At 34.8% G+C, this 26,213-nt stretch overlaps 2 protein-coding genes and 1 long non-coding RNA gene across 5 annotated transcripts; 2 read left to right on the plus strand and 1 right to left on the minus strand.

The window, feature by feature from the left end:
* Positions 1-757: 757 nt before the first annotated feature.
* Positions 758-2,677, minus strand: LOC131156483 (pentatricopeptide repeat-containing protein At4g21065-like). The gene has a single exon (XM_058110200.1). The coding sequence runs from the start codon at positions 2,675-2,677 to the stop codon at positions 947-949; it is 1,731 nt and encodes a 576-aa protein (XP_057966183.1). The 3' UTR covers positions 758-946.
* Positions 2,513-8,889, plus strand: LOC131156484 (chaperone protein dnaJ 10). Of its 3 annotated transcripts, none has more exons than XM_058110202.1 (11): positions 2,513-2,964; positions 3,059-3,152; positions 3,247-3,353; positions 4,579-4,638; positions 5,034-5,116; positions 5,286-5,448; positions 5,537-5,666; positions 6,624-6,782; positions 6,887-7,059; positions 7,965-8,045; positions 8,644-8,889. In XM_058110202.1, exons 3-11 carry the CDS (start codon positions 3,267-3,269, stop codon positions 8,722-8,724), a joined length of 1,017 nt encoding a protein of 338 aa, XP_057966185.1. In that variant the 5' UTR covers positions 2,513-2,964; positions 3,059-3,152; positions 3,247-3,266; the 3' UTR covers positions 8,725-8,889. The 3 variants fall into 3 exon arrangements, with proteins under 3 accessions (XP_057966185.1, XP_057966187.1, XP_057966186.1); XM_058110204.1 differs by having other exon boundaries at positions 2,522-2,964; positions 3,076-3,152; XM_058110203.1 differs by having other exon boundaries at positions 2,528-2,964; positions 3,064-3,152.
* An 11,808-nt stretch (positions 8,890-20,697) lies between these two features.
* LOC131156485 (uncharacterized) lies at positions 20,698-22,526 on the plus strand. Its single transcript, XR_009137008.1, has 4 exons — positions 20,698-20,918; positions 21,011-21,056; positions 21,155-21,217; positions 22,316-22,526. It is a non-coding gene; the product is annotated as an uncharacterized LOC131156485 (long non-coding RNA).
* Positions 22,527-26,213: the final 3,687 nt, after the last annotated feature.

Below are 26,213 nucleotides of genomic sequence, written 5' to 3' on the forward strand. Positions count from 1 at the left end.
TGTGACTTTTGTTTGTGGCTTTGCAGGGCGTAGTCGGAGGGGGGTGGCAAGCGGCACCCCTTTGCAAGGGTTTAGAGAGGGCTTGGTGAAAATGGCTCAGAAGTGAAATATTTTCTGTTGATAGGGACAGTTATGATGCAATTTTATGTTTTATGAAGATTGTCATACATCCTCATATAAAATGTATTATTTTTGGTTTGAGTGAAATAGTTGAATTTGAGAAGATTGAGGGAAATGGGTTAGGGTATTCTTCTTGTACTTATTTCTGAATAGTAGAATCGGTGACTTGATCTGACTCTGAGGACATAAGGGAATTGCCAAACCTTGTAAATCTTGTGTCTTTCCTTTGCTAAGTTTATTGCAGTTTTTTCGTAACATATTCACTAAGATAAATTTGAGCAAAAACTACAGTCCAAGGTAGGAAAGAAAATACATCTATGCTGAGGTTGATATACGAAAGGTATCATTAAAACTATAGCTTAACTCTGTAAACCAAATTCGGTAATACTGGAAGCTGCTGCCATCTAAGTTGCTTAGATTTATTTTTTTATGAAGCATAATAGCTTCTGAAACGAGGAGATGCAAATGTTGGAATTAGAATAAAGTAAAAGAATGTTTATATGTGAAGATTCGATATTTATCTGGTCATACTTCAATTCTTAGATACTCCTGGACTACCACCCGTTACAAAATGATGCTGTTTTTGCATATTACAAAGCATGCTGTTTTATCTTTCCATTGATGCTACGAAGATTCATTGGAGGGGTAAAAATAATCTTTTATTGAAACAGTTTGCATATATTTATTTGAATTTAAAGCACACAAAAGACCTCCATATGTAAGTTCTTTACATAACATCCTTTCCATTTCATGTAAATTTTTTTTCATTTTCAACAAAATGGCCCTCTTAAGGATCATTTTTTGTTTTCTTCTCAAATTTAACTACTTACCAGTAATCTCTGCAAGAGCATTCCCCATTCCTGAAATGGTGGTATCGTATCCGGTCCCTTACCATTACCTCTCTTTGGTATATCTTGGAGATTAACTTCATGACAGTGTGACAATCCTCGCAGGATCGTAAGTTTTTGACAATCCGAATTTCAGCTCCTGGGCTTAACTTGATCAGTCCAAAGGCAACAGCTAGCCTTTCACTGTGGTGACGCAGTTGAAAAGCTTTCTCCTCGTCCTCAATGTCGAGCAACACCTCTGATAACTTTGGATGATACCCTTCTTCCCTTAACCGCTCCTCTATTTCATCCATTTTCCCATATATCTTTTCTGCTTCAACATGAGTAGAATCCCCTGCAGTAAACTCATGGAGCAGCCCATTCACCTCAATCCTACTACAGCCTGGTGGCTTCACAAGTCCTCTGTGATTCATCAACTTTCTCACCCTTGCCTTGTCATGCCACTTTCCCGTTGAAGCATACATATTGCCAAGAAGTACATAACTCCCACAATCAGTAGAATCAATATGATCAAGATGCTTCATCAAGCGCTCACCCCGATCGATGTCTCCGTGAATTTTACATGCCCATATAAGGGTTCTCCACAGAACAGCATCAGGCTTAATGGGCATCTTTCTAATTAACTCTTCAGCATCATTTAGGCGTCCGCCCCTAGAGAGGAGGTCTACTACGCATCCATAGTGCTGAAGTGTGGGCCTTACTCCATACTTCCTTCGCATACTCTTAAAATAAGCATAGCCTTTGGTAACCCGACCTACATTTCTACATGCTGATAGAACTGCAGTTATAGTCCTTTCATCTGGTTTTAAACCAAGCTGTTCCATTTGATCAAACAATTCAGTAGCATCTTGACACTGCCCATGGCTAGCAAGGCCAGAGATCATAGCAGTCCAAGCGAAAACATCCTTCCTCCCAATCGAATTGAACAGCCGCATGGCGCTGTCTATGCACCCACATTTCGCATACATGTCAATTAGAGCTGTGTTAACATTGGCCTTTAAACCAATCTCTCTTTTTTCATCAACAAGAGCATGCATTCTCCGGCCAATGCTTAAAGCCCCCGTGTCCGCGCAAGCTCTGAGAACCGAAACAATTGTCGCTTCATTTGGTTCGATCCTATCGTCGAGCATTTGTTGAAACATCCTAACAGCCTCAAGGGGCCGATCGTCATCGACCAACCCATCAATCATCGAAGTCCAAGACACTACATCTCTGTCAGACATTCCATCGAACACCTTCTCTGCAAGACCCGACTCTCCACAGCCCGAGTACATATGAATCAGAGAGTTTCGGATAAACCGATCCGATTCAAGATCCGACTTGTAAATCAGCCCATGCACTTGTCTCCCCAGACGGGTCCGCCTCGACCGGCTGCAAGCCTTGAGGACAAAGGGGTAAGTGAATTTGTCGGGTCGAGGGGCCGGGCCGGACGGGCGGAGCTGTTGCCGGTGCATAAAGAGAAAGAAGTGGAGGGCGCGGGTCGGGTCGGGGGATTGGGAGTAGGCCCGGATCATAGTGTTGTAGAAGTAGGAGCTTGGTTGGGTTGGGAGGGAGTCGAGGACGTGGCTCGCGTAGGTGAGGTTTCCCGAAAGAGCGGAGAAGGTGAAGAGCTTTATGAGCTCGTGGGTGGTGTTTTCCGGCGATCCGGACCCGGATTTCAGAATCCGGGCGTGGAGCTGCATCGCTTGGCTCATGGTAGTGATTTCCATGAGAGAGAGAGAGAGAGAGAGAATGGAGTTTGGACAGATGGGCAATGAGAGGATGACACAAAATCACGTGAAGCGGACATGAACACCCTAGGGGCGGACGACGTCGTTTCTCGTTAATAATGATCTAGCTCGTAACTCTCTTATTGCGGTCAGTTTCGCTCGACATGTCTCGAAACAGATCTGTCCCCAGAGAAACTGTCCCCAGAGAAATTAATTCAACAATTTAAAAACCCACGTCTCAATTTCTTCTGCTCAGCAATTTCAACCCACCGTCTCGGAGTTTCAAGGTGATTATCTGTTCTATCGTACCTAAATTTATGGATATATATGTTTTTAGCTTTTGATGATGTATATTTCTATGTGGGGTTTTTAATCTTTCAGCTTAGTTTCTATTTCAGAAGAACTTTCTACGGCTTCAATCTTTTTAAGAGACAGATTTTGATTCTAAGCTGTAGAAATTTCGGATTTCGGATAGGTAATTTGATTATTGTTGATTGTTTTAAACAAAGCTCGATTCCATGCTTTGTTTCATTGATTTGGGGTTCCGGATTGTATTATTTTTTTCTCAGCTAGTTCCGAGCCGAAAGCTATGGTGAAGGAAACTGAATATTATGATATATTGGGAGTGAGTGTGGATGCGTCCTCAGCAGATATCAAGAAGGCCTACTACCTCAAGGTACCAGCCTTGCCCTCTGCCTCCGCTCTATTTTGACCTAATTGATTGTTAAATTTTATTAGGGTTGTTTCTTTTTTATGAAGGTTTTTTTGTTTTCAAAATGTGCAAAGCAGAATCAAAGCTGAGGTTGGAGGGAGATGGGTTTTGCCCCTTCAGCAACCCCCCACCCCTACAAAACACAACGCTCCCATTTGCAATATGTTTTTTGTGAACTTTAAGTAGTATTTTTTGTTTTTGTTTTTTTGTTCTTTTATCTGAAAGCAGTTTGGGAGCAAGTTGATATGTTTGGATTAAGGATTTTGTGAGAGAAAAGGAAAGAAAAAGATAATGGGAAAGAAATATGTGATTTTTTCTTCATAGCCACACAAGAAAAAAGCTTAACAAGAAAAAAGCTTATTCGTTCTAATTTTCCTTTGCTTTCTTTCTCTGTCGTGTGTTTTTTAACTTCCAAATGACAGCTTAAATTGTGATTATTTATACTGCAGGTTTCCCACTGTCTGATTTACCCTCATATTGCAATGTCAGCTTTCCGTTTAGTTGTGCCACTGCAAACTAATTTCCATTTTTGTTTTCCAAGATTTGTATTAAAAAAGATAAAAAAAATAAAGTGTTTATTTAGTTGCAATTTTTTTTTATTTTCATCATTTTCTAGATTTCCAAATAATTACAGAATCCACCTTGTTTCCAATTTTTCAAAAACTATGTAAGAAATAAAAAATCTAGAAAACAATAAAATGGTGTTCTCTAACTTTTCTGTACAAATTTAGAAAAGAAGAAAACAAAGTGGCATTTTTCTAATTATTTGAAAATTTGAAATGAAACTATTTTTTGCAAGCAAATTGTACCAAAACTTTTCATTGTCTTCCATTTTTTTTATATGAATGTTGCAAAACTGGAAATAAGTTGGATTTTTTGTAATTCTTAGCAAAGCTATAAATGGAAAACAAAATCTATTTTTGACAATTAAACTTGTCAAGTATGTTGCTTGACTGATTGATTTCTTTACTGAGCAAAAATCTTGTCTAACTGGTTTAGAGAACTAAGTATAACCCATTTGAGCTTGTGTGCATCAGCATCTATCTATCTTGCTATTTTTGTTTCTTTTTCTTTTCTTGAAATTTAGGAATTCAGAATTGCTCATCTAGTGAATCTGATGTTGATATAAGGAGAACAGTTATAATGCACATTTTCTCAAGATGGGATAATTTTATGTGTTCTGTACCAGGCAAGGATAGTACATCCAGATAAAAATCCTGGAGATCCAACTGCTGCCCATAATTTCCAGGTAAGATATTAGAGTTAATTCTGGAGGAAGATCAATCTAAAGTATCTTTTGCAGTTGTTTTGAATGCATTTTCCTGCCCTTGAAAATGAAAAATTGCTGCTTTATATAATATAAGGTAGTTCCTCTTACTAGACTTAGAGAATATGTTTATTGTAAATTAGTTTTGCATTTTGCTTAAATATTTTTCTTTTTTCTCACCCTGTTTTAGCCCTACTTTAATTTAATAAAAAGAAAAATTCCTATTGTCTTATTCAGATCATATTAATTTCTTGAATTGCTTTAATGGCATTCTACCTCAGACACTCTATTGGTGGAAAATAAAGAGAACTTTTATCCATTTGAATTCTTTGTTGCAAGTTCGAATTGATTCTTGTGTCCTTGGTGCATGTGTAAAGGTACTTGGGGAGGCTTATCAGGTTCTAAGTGACCCTGAAAGGAGGGAGGCATATAACAAGAATGGAAAGGCAGGAATTGCTCAGTGAGTATATTCAAGCATGCAATTTATTTTGGTCAGTTGCTTGAAAAACAGTAGAAACTAGAAAGAGAGTTATGCTAGGGTTTGTAACATTCCCCTTGTTTTACTTTTCCCTTGGACAAATGGGTGGAGAAAGAATATTAGTATCAATTGACTAGTTTCCTTTTGCCAGAGATGCCATGATGGATCCATCAGCTGTGTTTGGTATGCTTTTTGGGAGTGAGTTCTTTGAAGACTATGTTGGGCAACTTGCACTGGCTTCTTTGGCTTCTGTTGACTTTGAGGAAGACCCCCAGGATATTGAAGTTCGGAAAAAAGTTCAGGAGAAGATGAGGGTATATGATTTATTCGCTGCTGTTCTTTTATTGTTGTTTGTGTTCTGTTTACTGTGTGAAACTGTCCTGCCTGTTATGAAATGTGTAGGCATTACAAAAGGAAAGGGAGGAAAAGCTCATAGTAACTCTGAAAGATCGCCTTCAACCATTCATCGAGGGTCGAACAGATGAGTTTGTGGAATGGGCGAACTCGGAAGCCAGCCATCTCTCACAAGCTGGTAAGACTACCCTGATTTGACCCCAACTAGGAAGTTTCATTACATCAAGATTTTGTTGAGACAAAACTGGACTTTGGATAATACTACTCTAGCGAGGAACTTATAAATATTGAATATTAGTTTGTGTAACTTACATTTTGGATTTTCATTTTAATTTGAAGGCTGAAAAGGTGAACTCTGCTCTCAAAGCTATTGAATAAATACATTATTTTCAAACCTTGTTTCCCCCAAGAAAAGAATTTCTCCTTTGATTTTGTATTTCTGACAAGTTCTAACTCTTAATTTAAGAAGTCGATGTACATATTTTGAGAACTTCTTCTTCTTCTTCTTCTTCTTTTCAAAGTACTACATCTTCCTTCTGTTGTTTCATGATTCTGACCTGTCACACACTCTAATGGTTCCAGGCCACCATTTATTAGAACGTCTTCAAAATAAGTACTTTTGTAGATAATTACTTTCTATGAGCACTTGTGTCAATAAGTAGTGTATGGTTTACACTTAAATAAGTACTTATTTCAAAAATACTTTTCCAAACAACTTTTTTTTTTTTTTAGGAAAATAAGTATTTTTTAAAAATATATTATTGTCTGAAAATAGTACTTATCTAAAAAAGTACTTATAATCAGTGATTCCAGACTATTTTTAGATAATTACTTTTTCAAATAAGTACTTTTTTCCAAAAAAGTACTTTTCTATAAGTGGTTCTAGAAGAATCAAAATTACTCTGGGTCCAAATGTTCCAATAGCTAGCTAGGCCAATCCAGAATTTAACATCAACTTTTACTTTTGGTTGTTTTTGCCTTTGTTATTGAGACAGCTCTGAGTAGAAAATGTTATGGGTAAACTTCTGGCACCTATACCCCTACTTTTTTCTGACATATAAGTGGCTGAAATTTTGATTCCTTTGCCTTTCAACCTCCTTAAATTTCATGAGCTCACCCTAGATACCATCTTCAGCTTTTGGTGAGGCTATGCTTCATACTATTGGTTATATTTACACAAGGCAAGCTGCAAGGGAACTTGGAAGAGACAGGCGGTACATGAAAGTACCATTTTTAGCTGAATGGGTACGAGACAAAGGGCACCAGATAAAATCGCAAGTGATGGCAGCTTCAGGTATGGACTATAATAAACTCCTATTGGAGTCCAGTTGGGCGAGAAATGGACTATTAGGCTACTTTTCTTTGTTCATAACTAGAAATCTGTCTTTGAATGTGCAGGTGCTGTGTCTTTAATTCAAATACAGGAGGAGATTAAGAGGTTGAACCAAGGGGAAAACAAGGAAGAACACATACTGAAAGCCGTTGAAGCTAAGAAAGATGCAATGCTTAATTCCCTGTGGCAGATAAATGTAGTTGATATTGAGTCAACTTTGTCCCATGTCTGCCAAGCGGTGTGTTTCATCTTCTTTTGCTTCTTTTGTGAAAAATATATTGAATTGTTCAGGAATTTGGATGCTTAGTTAGAGAGAATAAAGCATTTGAAAGTCCCGCTTTCTAGGTCTTGAAAAAGAGGAGGTTTTTTTTTGGGGGGGAGGGGGGGTTGCACATGGTTACATGGGGAATGAAACAAGTCAATTGTGTTTTGTTACTCTTTGATTCATGTATTTGTTTGTGGTAACAGTTGATATAACTTAGGGCACTGAGGATTGAAATAACTGATTTCATTACTTTTTCTTCATGGATAATGATATGGTATCAACCTGTGTGTCATACTGTTATGGAAGCACAATGAGAAATTAAAGGCATGTCATGTTTAGCTGTGGTAAGCAGTTTTAATTTTTCATTCTTTTATTTTAATAGTTCCAAAAAGGCCGCCTTTTTTTCTAGTTTTCCAACATTTGTATGGAAAAGGTGGAAAACAATAAAGGATGTTTTCAAACTTTACAAATGTCGAAAACTGGAAAACAAGGTGGCTTTTTGTTTGCTTTCTTAAAAAATTAGAAATGGAAAATAAAAGACACCACCTTAATTAATCGCTTCCAGTGTCTCCTAATTCGACGCAAACACCTCAAAATATTTAAAGCCTAAATGTGCTAGAGAAGTTTTGGTGAGTATATTTAATGATGTTGTTTTTTAAGTTAATTTATTGGGTGTTATATTCTTTAATAAATTTCTATGAGAATGCTACGGCATGCTTATAATTTCCACCTTATTTTCATTAAAACATAGAGCGTATGCAAGATAATAATATAAATTCAATTGCAACCAATGAGTGCTTCCATGTCTAGCGCGAAAATTTTGAGACAAGCAATTTGCATTTTGAGGGAATGGTTTTTAATTTCATGTGCTATTTCAGGTTCTTAGAGACCCTAGTGTTTCAAAGGACATTCTCAAGCTACGGGGCAAAGCCATGAAAAAACTCGGAACAATCTTCCAGGTAAGTGTTGGTTTCTTGAGTACTTAATGGGTCAGTCTTTGTGATAGTCCAGATGTGCATATGTAGCCATTGATTTCTTTACAAGTTTCAATGACAATAGCATGTTTTCATGTAATTGCCACAGCACCAGTTCCTCACCCATTTCAAAATCAGGCATGCATGAAGCATGATCATGACATTGACCTCAACCTTAAGTTATTGGTGAATGTTGAGAATGGAACAAATGTCAAGGAAACCACAGGACTTCATGGTCACTATTTTGGCACTTTGGCTTCTAAAGAATATATATATATATATATATATATATATATATATATATATATATTTGTCTTACATAAGTTTTAGAAAATATCAGATGCTCTGTCACAAGTTCACTTTTGAGAACTGAAGGATTACTTGTAAATCTCTTGATCCGTTTAACTTTCCCTCTTTTATAGATATGACCTCCTATTCTAATCAGAAGGTGAACCTATCAATATAGTGGGTTTATGTTTGCATTTATACAACAGATATGTAGTGCAAACTAGAAATAGAAAGACCTACTCTTCATTTTTTGACCAGTTACTATCAACTAAAAATTAATTGTGAATCTTCCCAGGGTGCCAAGTCTGCTTACAGTAGAGAAAACAGCTTGCGCCATGAAAATGAGAAACTGGAAGGTTGTGCTTCGTCTTCATAGTCATGTTGATGCTGACCGGGTAAATGTATTGTTCTTTCATGTACCTTGTGTGAGGATAGTTTGTTTGTTGTGGGTGTGGTCTCTACTGCTGCATATTTGTATCTTAAACTTTGGAAAATGTGTTGAATATTGCTTACAGTCGATCGAGTTCAATCCCTTGTTTTATTCTTCCCTATCTATGCATGGTTTTGGTATTTCTTTTATAACCCGAAAGGGCTCGCAAAATGATGGACAAAGTAGAGACTTGGAGGATCCCTCTCTTGATTTACATTAGCCTTGGAAAGTCTTGTAGTAATGGATTTGATCTTTGTAGCATTATCTTCACCTATTGAACCCTGAACAATTTTCCCTAAAAGAAAACACAAAATAACTATAGTATTGCATGTTTAAAAAAATGATGCAGTGTGATTGGAATTGTGATTTTGAATCATTCATAACCAGTGGGGATATTGCACTGTAAAGTGCATCATGGGGATATTGTCAAAAATATTGGGGGTCTAGTTCATTACTTTCCTTGGTAGGACTAAGTAGCCAACATTCGATTATTTGTGTTATAAGAAATTTCAGATCAGTTGAGTGCTTGCTGCAACGCCAATGCATGTTTTCCTTATTCAATTCTTATTCAGCTGAAGAATTAAAAGATTACTGATTAGGTCATTCGGTGACATGTTCCTTATGTTTGGAGAGGTTTTAGATTTGAATCTGTACTGAATTTGGATAAAAAATAGAATAAAATTGTATCAAAATTAATCTACATCCATTCAAGAGTAACTAAACAAGCCAAAAATAGAGAAACACTGTAAAACAAATATTAAAATATATTAGAATTTCATTTTTCAAGTCAAAATTTTCACTATGAAACAAAGGTATTTTGCAAATTGAGGTCGGACAACACCCGAACCCTAAATCCGATACACTAATTAAACAACCTAGAAAAAATGGTCTAAACCCTACAAACATTACTAATATATAGTATGTGAATACAAAACACAATGTCAATAGATTTGAGCCAAGGAGAAGGGGTGACTCCGAAAAATTGTCAACATGGGCAAGGATAATGAGTGAAAGGCCTCATGTTAATGGGTCCCAGGACATGAATTCATTAGAGGGCTCATTTTAATTAAGGGAAAAAATATGTAATATTCTTGTTTTGCCCCACTTAATAAAAAAAAAAAAAAAAAACGACTTGCTTCGATCTATTAGAAATAAAATTATCCCAAGAATATTATTGCTACCAAGGATGAACATATATATTTTAGATTTTGGATATCCAAAACCCAATTTTTTGAAAATTTAATTATTTTATTTTTTTCTTAGAACTTTAAAATGGGATTTTATTTTAAAATCAAGAAAGGAAATATGATGTGACAAAAAAATAGTGTGGCATTTATTTTTTTTAAAAAATAAAATAATGTCCTTTTTAACGTTTAGTTATTTATTTTTAAAAATAAGTATATTCATTTTTACCTTTGTTTATTTTTTTAAAAAATAAGTATATGCATTTTATTAAAATTTTAAAAATATATGAAATAAAAATATTGGGATACAGATTGCTAGATTCCAAAATCCAAATTTATTTTTATTTTTCAATTATGTCAAAATTATTTTAAAGTTATTCTTAAAACTATGAAATATGTTATTTAATTATTTAAAAAAAACATGAAAAGAAAGTTTTTCCAAAACAAAATGTGACACTTCTTTTTTTTTTTTTTTTAAGAAAAAAAATTAGTATTCTATTTTTAATGTTTATTTCTACTTTTTAGAATCAAGTGATACAAATTTTTTTTTTTATAATTATTAATGTTGGCTCGTGCAAGATTTAAATTTTTTTTTTTAAGAAAATGAAGAATTCAAAGTTGGCGTCCAACACTTAATTTGGTCAAAACCTTAATCACCATTCATCAACACACAAATAATAATAATAATAATAATAATAATAATATATTTTACAATATTAGGAAGTTTCCCAAAGTGCAATATATTAATTAACCACGTGCTTTTATCCTCGAACTTACTTTTATCATGCCATAATGGACCAGAAAATCATATCTTCCACCAATATTATATACTTACATATATATATATATATATATATATATATATATATATATATATAAGCTAGCTAGCTTTTCCTTTTCACCTTTTGATGTCAAAATTTGCAACTCATATGCGTAGATGTGCACTTTCAATATTTCTCTCCACTATCTTTTATTTTATTTTTGTGATCCGAAACTCTAATTTGCATAAATCTTAAAAAACCCATCAAAGTAGTACCAAACCGAGAAGATGAAAACTTATTATCCACCTATTAACGCATCCTTAATAATGGGCAAACTGTAAGGGAAGAATCGAAACTGATACTTCAAGATCACCAAATCTAACTTCGTCTTTGCCACATACCAATTTCTCCCCCACATCTTTTATATTTACGTATAACTTTAGAATGTAATTAACAGGCATGCATCTATAGAAGTAGAAGGGTTGCTTTTTGGCCTTGGGTGAGTCAGTGCAGTCCAGCTAGCTATCGCTAAGTGGTAACCCACGCAGTGCCACAAAGCCAGCAGCAGCAGCCAGGCCAGGCCAGCCTCTGTTAAGTTTTCTAAAAGGTAAAGTGATCGGGTTCAGGTGAGCCCATTGGACATTGTGTGTATGCGTACAAAGAAGGAGAAAAAATTGCTTTGCGACGAAGGCACCTCATGGCCATTATGCACCTATACACATACTTGCAAGTTGCAGATTGCGATGGAGATGACAGGGACTCCCACATTCACACATAATTAAATTCAGTAAAATGTTAATTGCACACCTAACTTGTGAGAGATCTATGAAGGGTTTGGTTGCTGGTGCATGTTAGCACCCGAGAGCTGATGAGTAGGCTTGACACACATGGGTGAACATCAATTTAATTCAAAATGTCAGTTCTAATACCACTTGTTAGCACCGAAAAAGTTCATAGGTGTGTTTGATATATGGTTGGATCTAAGACCCAATAGGCTTAAACTTTTAGATTAAGTTTGTGTTCACCCAAGTGTATCAAACCCACCTATGGACTCCTCTTGTACTAAGAGTGCAGATTGCTAGCTAGCTAAGGTTGGGTATTGGGTAATTTCTAGAAAGGGTAAATGAGTGGGTATGAATTTCAAATACTGGCCATGTTAATTTGATGTAGCTCATTTAATATCTTCGCCTTGAGAATCAATAAATTTAGCTCCATGTTGTTCACAATATTTCGAGTCTTCTTTTTCATCTCGATCCAATTACTCGATAATTTTTACAAGCATAAATTCTATTTTTTATAGGCCCAAAAATTCTTTCACAAAATAATCCATTACGGGTAGGGTCAAAACAAATTGTATCACATTTATGACCCATTTATAAAAAATATTTAATCTATATAAATATGAGTTAACCCATTTACTCATTTAATTTTAATGTATATACATATCTCTCTTTAATTAACCAATTATAGTAAAGGAGTACTCGAAATCAAGTCTTTTGGACTTGGCTAAGGCAATTGGACCGACCTTATCTAAATCAGTTTTTAACTAGTCCACTTTTCTTGAGCCAAATACAACATAATTTTAATCAGCTTTACCCGTAAACTTAAAAAGTGATCGTATAATAGGTCAATATTTTTCTTAAATTATTTAATTATTACGACTAATTAAATTAATGTTATGATAGTGTACGTACAAAGTGCAACAGCAATTGGTTTTGAAAAAATGTAACAATATTACAACAAAAACCTTAACGCTTTGTTGGGAACTTGAAAAATCTTAAGGAAAGAAAAGGAAAATATGAAAAAATCTATTTTTTGTGTGTGATTATCAAGGAAAACAAAAAGGAAAATAAGAAGTAATTTAAATCTATTAACAAAAATATGATTTTAGATACTATTTACCTTTAATTTTTTTAATTTTTAATCATATTAACTTTTAGTAGTATTTGATATGGAGGAAAGATATAATGAAAAATGAGTTTCCTCTTTATTATTCTTTTCCTTTCTCTCTCCCCCCCCGGGGCGGCTAAAATTCTTGATCCAAACTGACCCTAAGGCTCTCATTAGAAAAAAAATATTAAGGAAAGGAAAACAATAAGAAATCCATATTTTCATGTTTGATTATCAAGAAAAGTAAGAAAAAGATTAAAAAAAAAATGCGAACTCATAAATAAAATTTCAATTTTACACATCATTAATATTTAGTTTTTTTTTTTTTTTTTTTTTAAATTTTTAACTATATTAAAATAAATTTTTATTTTTAATAATATTTAAAAATGGAGAAAAATATAAGGAAAAATAGGTTTCCTCCTTTTTCTTTTTTTTTTTTTTATTAAGTAAAATCCTGGGTCCAAATGACCTAAAATGTACACGTGATTAACAATCTAAGGTGAACCTCAACAAAGAACAGTCTGGGGGAGCTCCTGCACTGGATCGAACCAAGTAGCTAGCTAGCTAGCTAGCTCTAGCTTCCTCCATGCAACCTTTTCTCGCCAACCACCTGCCGACGCACCGCCAATCACCGCCAACCAACACCACTCTGCCGCTAAAAAGACATGGTCCCGATCTCAATATATAAGGTTCTTGACAGAGTTAGATTTGTTTGGCAGACAAGAATATTCAAAGAGAAAAAAAGAAAAAAAGGCAACGAGATGAAATTGGTCTTTATAATTTTCTACATTCGTCAAATTACTTTCCATTTAATTCGACTTTTATTCCATTCTAGGAAACTAAATATTGGGTAGGTTCCATGGGGAAGAAGGCAGTGAGCAGTGAGCCTTGTTCATCTTTTGATTATATGTTTTGGGCGGTTTGAGATCATGATAGGGGCGGTGCAGACTTTGGGGATGACAAGCCAAGAGTGCTTAGCTAGGGTTTGGACCTCCATCCTGCAGCTGGTGGAGAGAGAGAGAGAGAGAAGCCAAGAGTGCTTAGCTAGGGTTTGGACCTCCTGCAGCTGGTGGAGAGAGAGAGAAAGAGGGAGAGAGAGACGAGAAAATTACAAACTACTCACTGTGTTGACAAAAATGATGACTGATGATGAATACAATGAGAGCGATGGCTGCTGGGATGATGATCGTTGTTTATTATTATTATTATTAATAAAATTTTTAGAGGGGTCTGAAACTGAATGATCATTTAATTTGTTTTTATCATCAGTTTTACTTGTAGAAAGAAACAAATTGGGAAACACCATGTCCCTCACGGGTGCAAAATCAATTATCACCCCTGCCCCATTTCTGCTCTTTCTTACACAGAAAGAAAAGTAAACAATAATTTTTATGATCTATTTCAAAAAAAAAAAAAAAAATTAACTATTTTTATGGTCTGACAATATGCTAGCTTAGGTTCACAAAAACCTTTCAAAATCTTATATCACTATATTATTTTTGAGAGAAGGTAAATATTTTATTAAAGAAATACAGAGTAAACAATATAGGCTCAAACCAGAAGCTTGAAAGAAGTCGAGCTTATGACTCAACCTAAAAACAGCCGTCACTTGACGATACTACCGCATGGCAAACGAAAAGAAATTACAACTCAGAGAATAGCATACCAATCAACAACGACCAAAAAGGCCTCCAAATTAACCTCCTAAATCGGCTAAAATGCAATGAAATTCTTTCCAATCCAAATTCGAAGGAGTGTGATAGGACCTAGACCAATAGAAAAGACAAAAAACACATCTATAGAAAACTTCTGCATCTGAGGAGTAATGCTCCCTAAAAATTCTTCTATTTCTTTATTGATGAAAATTGCACTTTAAGTTTAAACACTCGATCATTTGTGTGTAGATCAATGTGAAAACTCTAAAATACCAACATACAATAACATAATGGCCCTATGGGCTAACTCAAAAAATGTAACATGGGGGTGAACTCACACCGCCCGCCCTGCACTGTAAAAATCCGATCTCCTATTTATTATTAACAAGTCATCTTTCAAAATACAAAATATACGAGTGACAAGTTTAATGTATACAGTTTTATTAAATAGATTTGAAATATTTTCATGGCATATATTTACTTAGCAAGGAGCTAGTTAGATCTAGTTATTGAACTAACCTTTTTTTTTTTTTGGTGAAATTCTTAATAATAAGTAATATAATTATTCTACCTGTTGACTTTATTATTAATACAGCTTGAATAAATTAATCAACTTTCTAAGTGTCATCATGATCATGATCAAAAGTAAAAGCTAGAAAAGTCAGCACTTACCAATGTTTGAGGTCTACGCAATTTGATTTTGCCCCTTGAGAGTTAATCCATTGTCAATATTGCACGTGAAGATATTCAAATTTTAAGGTCGCTTGTGATGATTGCACTGATTTGAAGCATTGTTGAAAATTGGGTATGCCCAATATTTGAAAAGTAATTAAAAGAATCTCAAAAGATAAGAGTAAGCTCATTTGTATCATGTCGAGTTTGAAATTGAAACGGTACACTTATATTTATGTGCATTTAAATAAAACGAATGATAAAATTGTACTAAATTGGCTTGAATATATTTAAATTCAAGTTTATTCATATATTCATAAGCAATCTTAGGTAGTATTTGGGAGCAAAGCTTTCGAACTTGAATTTGAATTTATGTAAGTTTAAAAGAAGTTTTTAATATAATTTTATATTATATTTTGTTCAAATTTGAATTCAAAGTCTGAATGTACCATGCTCTCCCAAACGAGTAGGTTAATTCAAAGATGATATGATTCGAATTTTGTCGAACCATGCTATTCATCAAGACACAAGAACCATTACAGGTCGTGTGATAGTAAGAGAGTGAGATACATAACTCTCATGCCCCTCTCTTCCTCTCTATTGCTACACAAGCTCCAAATGTCACCAGCTAGTATGTGATCCCTAATATTTCCAAGTACTAAGGCAATCTCATACTCTTTACTCGTGAGGGCTTCCTCCCATAATGAGATAAGAAGCTTTGATTTTATTTCTTTTATCATTTTATGATTTTTGTCTGAACCAATCAAGGATTTATGAACTGTTTCAAATTACTTATAAAAACTCATGCTCTAATCATCAAGATGACATTTTTCTAGTTGTAATATTTTGTAGTTTGTGAAAGTGCGGTATGCTTGGATATCACTCGTTGGCCCGAGAGTATATAGAGTCAGAGGGGGGGTGAATGTACTCTTTTCGTGTATTTTTATTTTCTCTACAAAATAAAACTCTTGACAAGATTCAAGCAATTAAATCACAATATATCAAATGTAAATCAAACATAAGACACAATAGTAAAGAGTATAGGGAGAAAAAACTCAATACCGGTATTTTTACGTGGTTCGGCACCAAACTTACGTCCACTCTTTGAGACCAACTCAAGAACTCTACTATAAACTCATTCACCGGTGGAGAAGCCTTACAACTCGGGAACAAATCCCTACACTCGGGAACAAATCCCTACCGCGCTCACCAAGAGCCACAAAGATCACCAAGATGCCTTGCAAGTCGGTTCACCAAGAACTTTCACCAAAAGTGCGGTTCACAAGGAACCTTTACAACAAGAAGATGATTTACAAAATGATGTTCCTCACACTCTTAATCTCTCAAGTAATGATTCACACAAGATTAGAGAGCGAGAGAGAATTTGAGCACTTGTGAATATGAACTAAAATACAAAGTTCTTAGGTTTTGCATAAAAGATTGTTTATCACTAAATGATTAAAAACCCATGTTAAAAAGGAACTAGTTGTCATGTAACCGTTGGGAGTGAATCCCAAAATAAACTAGTCGTTTTCTAGTTATTGGTGTTCAGGTTTGGATATGAATCGTCGACGAGTGACCTTGAGTCATCAACAAGTTACACCTTTTCATCGACAAGTCACCTGGGCTAAAAACTTGTTTGACTACTAGAAATTTTTTTTGACAAGTCAATACTCATTCGTCGACTAGTCATACCCATTCGTCGACAAGTCTATGCCATTTGTCGACGAGTGGCCTGGGCAAAAACTCAATTAAGGCTACTAGTTTTATTAGTCGACGAATGCACTGCACTAGTCGATGATTCCCCTATTTTTCACATACCAAAAAGCCTTTTAATGACTTAGAAGAAGCTTGGACAAAAGTATATAAAAGATATTAATTCTAATGAAGTTTAATATTTGTCCAAATGAGTTTCCCCTTGAATATAAGATATCTTGTTTATGAAAACACATTTGAAAGCTTATTTTGATATCTTATATGCTTCTACAAAAATATATTTGAGTATAGGATATTTTTGACATACTCGATCTTGTTTTAACTTTGAAAACCATGAGTGTTGAGTTTGTGACTTAATGAAATCCTATATTCTCTTGTGTCTTAGTATACATATGCAATTTGTTCAATTCTTACTCAGAAATCATGCGTGAAACAAAACCACAAGAGTTACAAAATATACTATCTCAAACACTCATTATTACATACAATTTTATATTAATTTTCCTTGGATGTGCTTGAGTCCTCTCCGAGTGAGTGTCCATCTGATCTTTCCTACTTGAGGTCTACTTGGTTTGATCTTTGCCTTTTGACCAATACTTCATGTATTTGTCCCTTGAACCTTTACAAAACATGATCTACAAAGTTGGAATGCACTAGGAACAACAAATATGTTAATATCATCAAAACACATTAAATATGATAGTGTAGCCACCCAGGCTAACAATTTGCAACTAAGTTAATTCTTTATTCATAAATCAAATAATGCTTGTTAAGTGATTATTGTATATGTTGAGCTTATTTAATTATTTTCACCATCTAACTTGATACTAATTTTGTAACACCCCAAACTTGAAACTAGGGTCCGAAGGGTTATACGAAATATATCTTTGATATATCTCACCTGTATCTGATCTCATAATACCTGACTCTATATCAATTACGCAGCAGAATTATCAACATATCCTCAATAAAATATACTAGAGTTTCAGTAATGACCCGAAGAATAATGATATTTAAATAATAGAGAGGAAGGGAATTCGTCGACGAGGATAACATAGGGTCTCGTCAACGAGGGTATGTTTCGTCGATGAGAAGATACCGAGAGAATATTTGAGGTGAGACTGAATTTCGTCGATGAAGGAGAGAGCTCATTGACGAATTTTCTGTTGGCCTCGTTGACGAGGTGACGTGGCTCGTCGACGAAGCTACTTGTATAAATTGTGTGAAATTCGGTTTTAAATGTAGAAAGTTAGAAAAAAATCATTCTCTCTCTCTCTCTCTCTCTCTCTCTCTCTCTCTCTCTCTCTCTCTCTCTCTCTCTCTCTCTCTCTCTCTCCTCTATGGTTTCTTTCTCCTCTTTCCTGGATTTCGGCTCCTTCGTTCGCCGAATCGACGATCTGAGGTCACCACGACATTCTTAGGGAAGTTTTCTCCAAATTTTCCAGAGTGGATCGTTGGTGGAAATAAGTTGGAATGCTTCCCTCAGTTGAGGTAAGGTTTTTTATTCGAAATTTAGTCTTTCCACAGTTGAAGGAAATGATGTACTCAAATAAATATTGAAATTTAGTTCTGGGAGTTATCATTTTCAGGGTACTGCTTAGGGTTTCCTACGGGTGTAAGATCAGTATTATAGAAGGACTTTTCAGTTGTCAGGTAAGGAAATAAATTAAAACAGTTATTTTCCATTGAAAGTACTATTATTTAATAGTAGAATAATTTTCAGAAAGCATATCATATATGAGTATAATTGAGAAAATGTAAGTTTAGGAGAATACTGCAATTGTACAGGAAATGTGTTTTCAGAACAGAATATATGGTTTCATTCAATTCGTGTGGCATGAATATTATTTTATATATATATTATACCACGTTAAATTAGATTTACAAGATAAAGCATGTTGACAAATATTTTCAGGAATAACATGATAAACACAATAAATTATGATTTCAGAATATATGATATGTTTGGCGCAAGGCCATAATTGATGATCGGCGCAAGGCCGCAATTACTCATGTTATTCGGCCCAAGGCAGCATTTATTCATATTTTCGGCGCGAGGCCGTAATTATTATGTTATTGTAGGATTTTAGAAAATGCTATTATTTGATTTACGATAAATAGTGTATGTTTATGTACTATATGTTATTAGAACCCGGATGTTAGTTTAGTACAGTTTCAGGAGTATGGTATCGGAGCTTATAGATCAGATATGTATGATCAGATTGGTGCTAACCACCCGACGAGGGGGTGGGAGATGAATAGTCAATGTGACCTTCAGTGTAGAGTTGTAGATGTCCACTTGGCAGTCCGAATAAGGGTGTGGCTGGTCCATCGTACTTACCAACATTTTTGAATCGGTAGTGGTCGACTAGCCATTATTGGGTCCAGCCTTCGAGCTGCACAACCCGTCATGGGTGGTAATATATGACATTAGCTAGCTATTCATCCTAGGCAGTTTTCAGTATTATAGATTATATCAGATAATACATTATTAGTATGATTACTTGGAAGTATGAAATTATATGTTTATTTAACCATATTATGATCTATGTTTTATGATATGTGAAATGTACGGTATATGTATTACAACATTAAATATTCATGTTGCCACACAGCTGATTTTAATTTATTTACCCTTACTGATAGGTGTCTTACCCTAAGTTTAAATTATTTCAGGAAACTTGGAGAGACCAGCGGGTCAGGGTCGCCGCTGAGTGAGTTGAACTTCCCTTCTAGAAGGGTAAGTTCTGATGTAAGATCAGGAGATTTTTGTTATAAGATCCTAGGTTTATTTTGATATTTTGGAGATTGTATATATAAACACAGTATGTTTGGGAATATAGTAGACTCTGGTATTATGTAGTTTATAATTTATGAATGTGATTTACATTTACTACTGCCTTGATTTCGTTGTGTATAACAGGTGTCCCCACTACCCATGAGTTCGGGTTGACTATTTTATTTATTATGTTTTATTTTATGTTAAGATAAGCAGGTCGTTACAGTTTCTACATCTATATACATCTCAAAAACATAACCCAACATCCAGTATAAACAAACATCCATATACATCTCTAAAAACATAAATATATTACAACTAAAGCGTACATAATCAAAGTTTATACCCTCTCTTTGTACAAAAATGCTACAAAACCCCAAACTCTCTAAGCTCGATCCCATGGATAGAATACATTAAAGCAGTGTGTGGCCAACATGAGATTTGTGTACAATATACATGCATATTCATTATTTTCAAATGATACCATAATTATAAAACCATTCTCTATTCTTACTCAAACACATGCAAGGTATTTTATCAACAAGAGTTCCCAAGGATTGAGGTGATTACCCGCCCATACAAGTAGCACCCATATGCTCTAATACTTTAAGCAACCTACAGCCACAACTGAAGCATATCAAGACACTTACCTTACGTAGTAAGCCCTCAGGTGAATAATTTATCTCGCACTCACACATTCATACAAAAGTTTACCGGCAGAAGTCCCCAAGAATAGGGAAGATTACCGCCCATACAAGTAGCTTCCCTCTACCTTAATACGTTATGTAGCCCACAGCTATATTTGATACCTATCATGGCACTCGCCTTTCTTAGCAAGCCCTTGGGCGAAGAGTATACCTCGCCCCAAATACATGTAATAATACCATATATAATACATTTGTAGTAACTGGAAAAAAAAAATATAATAATAATAATAATAATAATAAAAATAAAATAATAAAATAAAATTAATTAATTAAATTAACAAGTAAAATGAGTAGTATGATAAGGACAAAATATATATATATATATATATAAGTAATTATGATATTATATATATATAAAAGTAATTATGATATTATATATATATATATATATATATATATATATATATATATAATAATACAAGCTTCTTCAAAAAAAAAAGAAGCTTTGAAAAGTCAAATAAATTCAAACCACAAGCTTAAGCTTTGGCTTTGAAAAGTCAAATAAATTCAAACCACAAGCTTAAGCTTTGAAAAGTTAAAAAAAAGAAAAAAATCCAATTTGAATTGGATTCATTTGGTGTGTGTGAGTGCTCTTTATCTCTCTCTCTCTCTCTCTCTCTCTCTCTCTCTCCTACGACTCTCTTTCTTCGATTCCGGGCTAGTTTTACGCCGGATCGACAAACCGAAACCACCACGACGCTCTTGGCGAAGTTCTCTACAAGTCTGCCGGAACGGATCGTCAGGAAAACGAAGTTGGATTTCATCCCAAATCCAAGGTAAGGCTTTATATTCAATATTTCGATTTTTGACAGTTGAGGAAAGTAATATACGCGTAAAAATACTGAACTTTAATACTAGAAATTTTCAGTTCCAGGGTATTGATTGGGAACGTTGGGAATCATCCCTAAGTTGAGGTAAGACTTTTTAAGTCGAATTTGACTTAGTGGTAGTTATAGAAAATATTGTACGTACGAAAATACTAAACTTTAATTCTGCGAGTTTTCATTTTCAGGGTATTGAGTTGAGAACCTTGTGGGTACGGGAAAGATTTTCTTATGGGCTTTTCAGAAATCAGGTAAGGGGATAAACTAAGCTAGTTTTGTTTTGAGAAAATGTATGTATATATATATAGCATCTGGTTTCAGGAAAAATAAATATATTTATATATATGATTTATATTTGGAAAATACTGTTTAAATGATGATATGTTGAATACGTAGAAAATTTGTTTAGTGTGGCATGAGTATAAAAATGTTGTGAAATACTGTTTTTTTTTGGAATGGGGACGATATGGATTTCTATGATGGAAAACCGGCGTACGGGCCAAGATATTTTTATATGTATATGTGATTTGCCGGAGTATGGGCCGTGCTATGTGAATGAGATTTGCCGGCGTACGGGCCGTGCTATGTGATTTGCCAGTGTACGGGCTGTGCTATGTGATTTGCCAGCGTACGGGCTGTGCTATGTGATTTGCCGGCGTACGGGCCGTGCTATGTTAAAATGTGTAATACCGGCGTACGGGCCGATGATTTTCATGATACACGTATATATGTGAAATGATATGATTGATGTGAAAATAAATGATATGAGATATTTATGTATCACGGTTTTAGTATATGTATATGATTTCAGAACCTGGTTGGCTTGGTCTAGGCTAGCACTTGCATGGTACCGTTGCTATGTGTCCATGGTCCTCGTGATCATGATATCTGTGTTAACGCCGCTGTACGGAGTGGTGTGAGATTGGATGGTCGATGTGGTTATTTTCAAGAAGTGTGCTGTTATCGCCCCTGGTGTACGGACCAGTCTGGGTAGACCCATCGGACCTACAGACTACTGTTTGACTTGGCAGTGGTTGGCCAACCATTGTCAGGTCCTGCCTTCGGGCCACACAACCCAGTCATGTGGGGGTAATACATGACAACAGCCAGCTAACCTACCAGGATTGTTTTATGTTATTATTAGTGTATGAGATGAGATATGTTTATGAAAATGCAGTATATTCTGCTATGTGTTGATATGCATATATTTTTCCATATTTGATAAACAGTATTGAATATGTTATGTATGGTATATGTAGAACACAAAATACTTATGTTGCCACACACTGGTATTAGTTTATTTCCCTTACTGAGAGGTGTCTCACCCCTAAATCTTATACATTTTTCAGGAGCCCCTGATAGGAGAGCGGGAAAAGCCCCGCTGATCTAGATCAGTTGTTTGCCCTCTTTGGAAGGGTAAGTTTTTGGTAGGGACAGTTAGGTTTTGTGGGGGATTGTCCCTAGATTTCATTTTTGAGATGTATATACTGTGAGATAGTAATTGTAGTGACTCTGGTATGTGTTATGCACATTATGATGAAATGTATATGATTTTATACTTTCTGCTGCGTAGGCTTCTGCTGTATGTTTTGTTATATCCATGGTGCCCACGGGCCCAGGTGGATTGTGACCTGCTGAGTTGGAATGTATGATGTGATGATAATTTATTTATATAGAAAAAAAATATATATGTGAAAAAGGAGCAGGTCGTTACAACATTTCTTTCTTTACTCTATATCTATTATTTCCAAATAATTTATTACATTCATATTCACATTCCATATTCTTATCATCTTTTTCCATTTCATTATTGCCTATATCATTTCCGTTTGCCAATTTCCATATCTGTTGTTCTCATACCTGCAATTTCTATATTATCCATGGATAAAATAAAAATTATGCGTTTAGAACTTTCTATACCGATCAAAGATCGTAGTCATGCTTCCGTCCCATGACGGGTTGTGTGGCCTGAAAGCTGGACTTAATTATGGTTGGCCTACCAGAGTTAAATCAACCACATTCTACTGTCTATAGGTACGATTGGCTGCTCCCACACTCCATGGGGACACTACCCTTCCTAACACAATCGACCATCCCATCTCCACATTCTATCTGAGACATGTGGGTGCACTAGCTCCACCAAATATAACCGCAACAGTACTGTGCCCATTTTCTAGTTTGCCAATTTCTAGTTTACCAGAGTTCTCAAACCATACATTGCCATTTAACAATCCCAAACACATGTATAATAAACCATATCCCATTTTGATTATCAATACATTTCCAATATTTCCTGCATCTCATACATATATCATAGTTCAGCACAGAAATTTCCTTTTACTCGTGCCACACAATTTAACAACATATAATCATACATTTATTGAAAAATATGCCAACCATAATCATTGTTAATACATTAAAAATATACATTTATTTTCTTACACAATTTATCAAGAAATTCTGTCATTTCATCTTTCCTTTTTCGCAAATATAACTAGTAACACAGTCCTAAGCTCAGATTTTTACCATTTAAACGATTGGCTTTTTAGAACTCACATGAAAACTATATACATCTATACATAAATTTTCCATTTTTACTAGTTAATTTTAAAAAAATCTTGATTTAAGATATTCCCCTTACCTGATTTCTTGAACTACGCCAATAGGAACCCCGAAATGATGCCTGTGGCAGTCACCCGAGCCTTAGATAAAAAACCTTAGTTTAATCATATAAATCCAAATAACCTACTATTTCAGCATTTTTCCAACCTATAAACCTCAAATGAACATTTAAAAACCCAAAAGCTGGGATTTGTAGAGAGAAGGCAGAGAAAATGATTTCTAGAGAAAGAAAGCAAAGGAAAATTGTTTTCTTCACAGAGAAGCAACCTTGGTTTTTTTATACACGATGTTGCCATTTGGCTTTGTCGACGAGAAGACAAGATTCTTCGATGAGTCACAGAAGCCTTGTTTACCAAATTTGAAAAATTATGGACCTGAAACCCTACCACAAGCTCATAAGTCTTCGTCTCAGGCCTTTTTCAAATTTCCTAGCCTTCCTCGCCTCATTCGGAATCAAGAACAGAGTAAAATGCAACAATTCAACAAACTTAGCACCATACTCCCCCACAGTCATATTCCCCCTATGTCAGATTAGTGAATTCCTCAATCTTCTTCTTTATGATAGATAAGGGGAAATACTTGTCAAAGAATAGCTCCTTGAATTGATCCCATGTCAGAGATATCTTGAACAACCTCTGTTCCTCCAGTAGTTTCACAGAAAGCCACCATCGTTTCGCATCCTTGGCCATTTTAAATGCAATGTAATGAACCTTCTGCTCGTCCGTGCAGTCAAGTACTTCCAGTATCTCCTCTATTTTATAGACCCAATTTTTTGTTGTCACTAGATCAGGTCCTCCCTCAAAAGTAGGAGGGTTTAACCTCATAAACTCTTTGATACTACAACTATAACGACTTGAAAATTTATGCCATTTTTTTTATACTGTAAAATCATTTTTCTTTGATACCCCTGATAAAAATCTACTATAACATACCTATGCAGCAGAAAACATAAAATCATTAAACCATAATTAAAATACTAGAATCCAGTATTTTTCCCAAACCATATATACATATACATCTTTCCAAAAATCCCCCACCAGATCTCCTATAAGCTACTGATAAATACATCTCCCCAAAACCACTTACCCTTCTGACAGGGCAATATAACTATCCCCTTTACCTTCAAGCCTAATCTGCTCGTCTAGTTGGATCACCTGAAATATGTTAAATTACTGGGATAAGACAACTCTCAGTAAGATGAAATATGCTATTACCAGTGTGTGGCAAATGAGTTTACATGAATAATATATTGATAAATAACTGAAACTAAGATAGCATGTAAAATAATATACAGTATAACTCACGCCTATGTGGCTTAAAATGCAACTGTAATATCCGAGCTTTCTATTTATTCATACTTCTAGTATTATAATATATCTGCTATTATTCTGTAAATATGTATACATATAAATAACTATGAAAACTTTGCTGGAAAATTATAAGTCATGATTTACCCCACATAATTGGTTGTACGGCCAGTAGGCGTGACTATAGACTGGTTGGCCTACTAGTGCTAGTCTAATTGTAAGCATAAACATGCCTGTAGCACGAAAGGCCCGCTCCACTTGGTCCGGATGTTAGTGAGCACTCTACACTATTGTGGCACAATTGGTTGTTCCATACTCTATCTGAGATGTATGGTTGCACTCTAAACTGAAATAGTTACGCTACCGTGCCCTAATAACTTATCTAATTCATTAGGGTCTGACACTATATAATACTATATATATATATATATATATATATATATATATATATATCTTACTATTTCATCATGATTCTGCATAACCATAACACTGTAAAACTTATCTGAATAAACTATATTATCTGAGCTCAAATATCTATAATATCTGATTTGCATGATCTGTAATATCTAAACTGAATAAACTATAATATCTGAGTGTTATGGTTTTGTAATCATGGTATTTTGTGAATACTATAAAATATATGTTTGTGTATATATTATAAATCATGATTCTATAAATCTGGTAAAACATATTTCTGGGCATAAATACTGTAGATCATGATATTCTGAAAAACTGTATAATTATTGTACTAAACAAATACTAATTCAAGCCACACAATTAATAAATAAAACTCTTATACTAAAATTTGTATAACTTATAATTTATACTTTGTATTTGTAACGGCTAGGAAAATAATGATATTTAAATATTATTAGAGAGAGAAATGAAAACAAAAACAGAAGGAGGCAGCAGGAATAATAATAATTAGGGATAATAATAATAATTTCAAGGAATTTCCAGAACTCGTCGACGAATACAGGACTTCGTCGATGAGTACATAAGGAAATTCGTCGACGAATGAGAAAATACCGAGAGAGGTTTTGGGGCAGCCTAAATTTCGTCGACGAATACAGGGAGTCGTCGACGAATTTACTGAAGGATTCGTCAACGAAGTGACGCGTCTCGTCGACGAATCTGTCAGTATAAATAGAGGAAAATCGGGATATTTTGTCATTTTTAGCGCTCCTCTCTCTCTCTCCTACGACTTTCTCTCTCTCTCTTTTCGATTCTGAGCTAGTTTTATGCTGGATCGACAAACCGAAGTCACCATGACGCTCCTAGGGAAGTTCTCTCCAAATCTGCCAGAGCAGATCGTTAG

This window comes from Malania oleifera, chromosome 5, assembly GCF_029873635.1.
Source record: "Malania oleifera isolate guangnan ecotype guangnan chromosome 5, ASM2987363v1, whole genome shotgun sequence".
In the NCBI taxonomy this organism is placed as follows: Eukaryota; Viridiplantae; Streptophyta; class Magnoliopsida; order Santalales; family Ximeniaceae; genus Malania; species Malania oleifera.

Coding starts and splice junctions, on each gene's coding strand:
- LOC131156483 (XM_058110200.1), bottom strand. CDS start 2,677: ATGGAAATCACTACCATGAGCCAAGCGATGCAGCTCCACGCCCGGATT.
- LOC131156484 (XM_058110202.1), top strand. CDS start 3,267: ATGGTGAAGGAAACTGAATATTATGATATATTGGGAGTGAGTGTGGAT. Junction 3,354..4,578: donor AGAAGGCCTACTACCTCAAG/GTACCAGCCTTG, acceptor GTTCTGTACCAG/GCAAGGATAGTACATCCAGA. Junction 5,667..6,623: donor CAGCCATCTCTCACAAGCTG/GTAAGACTACCC, acceptor TACCATCTTCAG/CTTTTGGTGAGGCTATGCTT.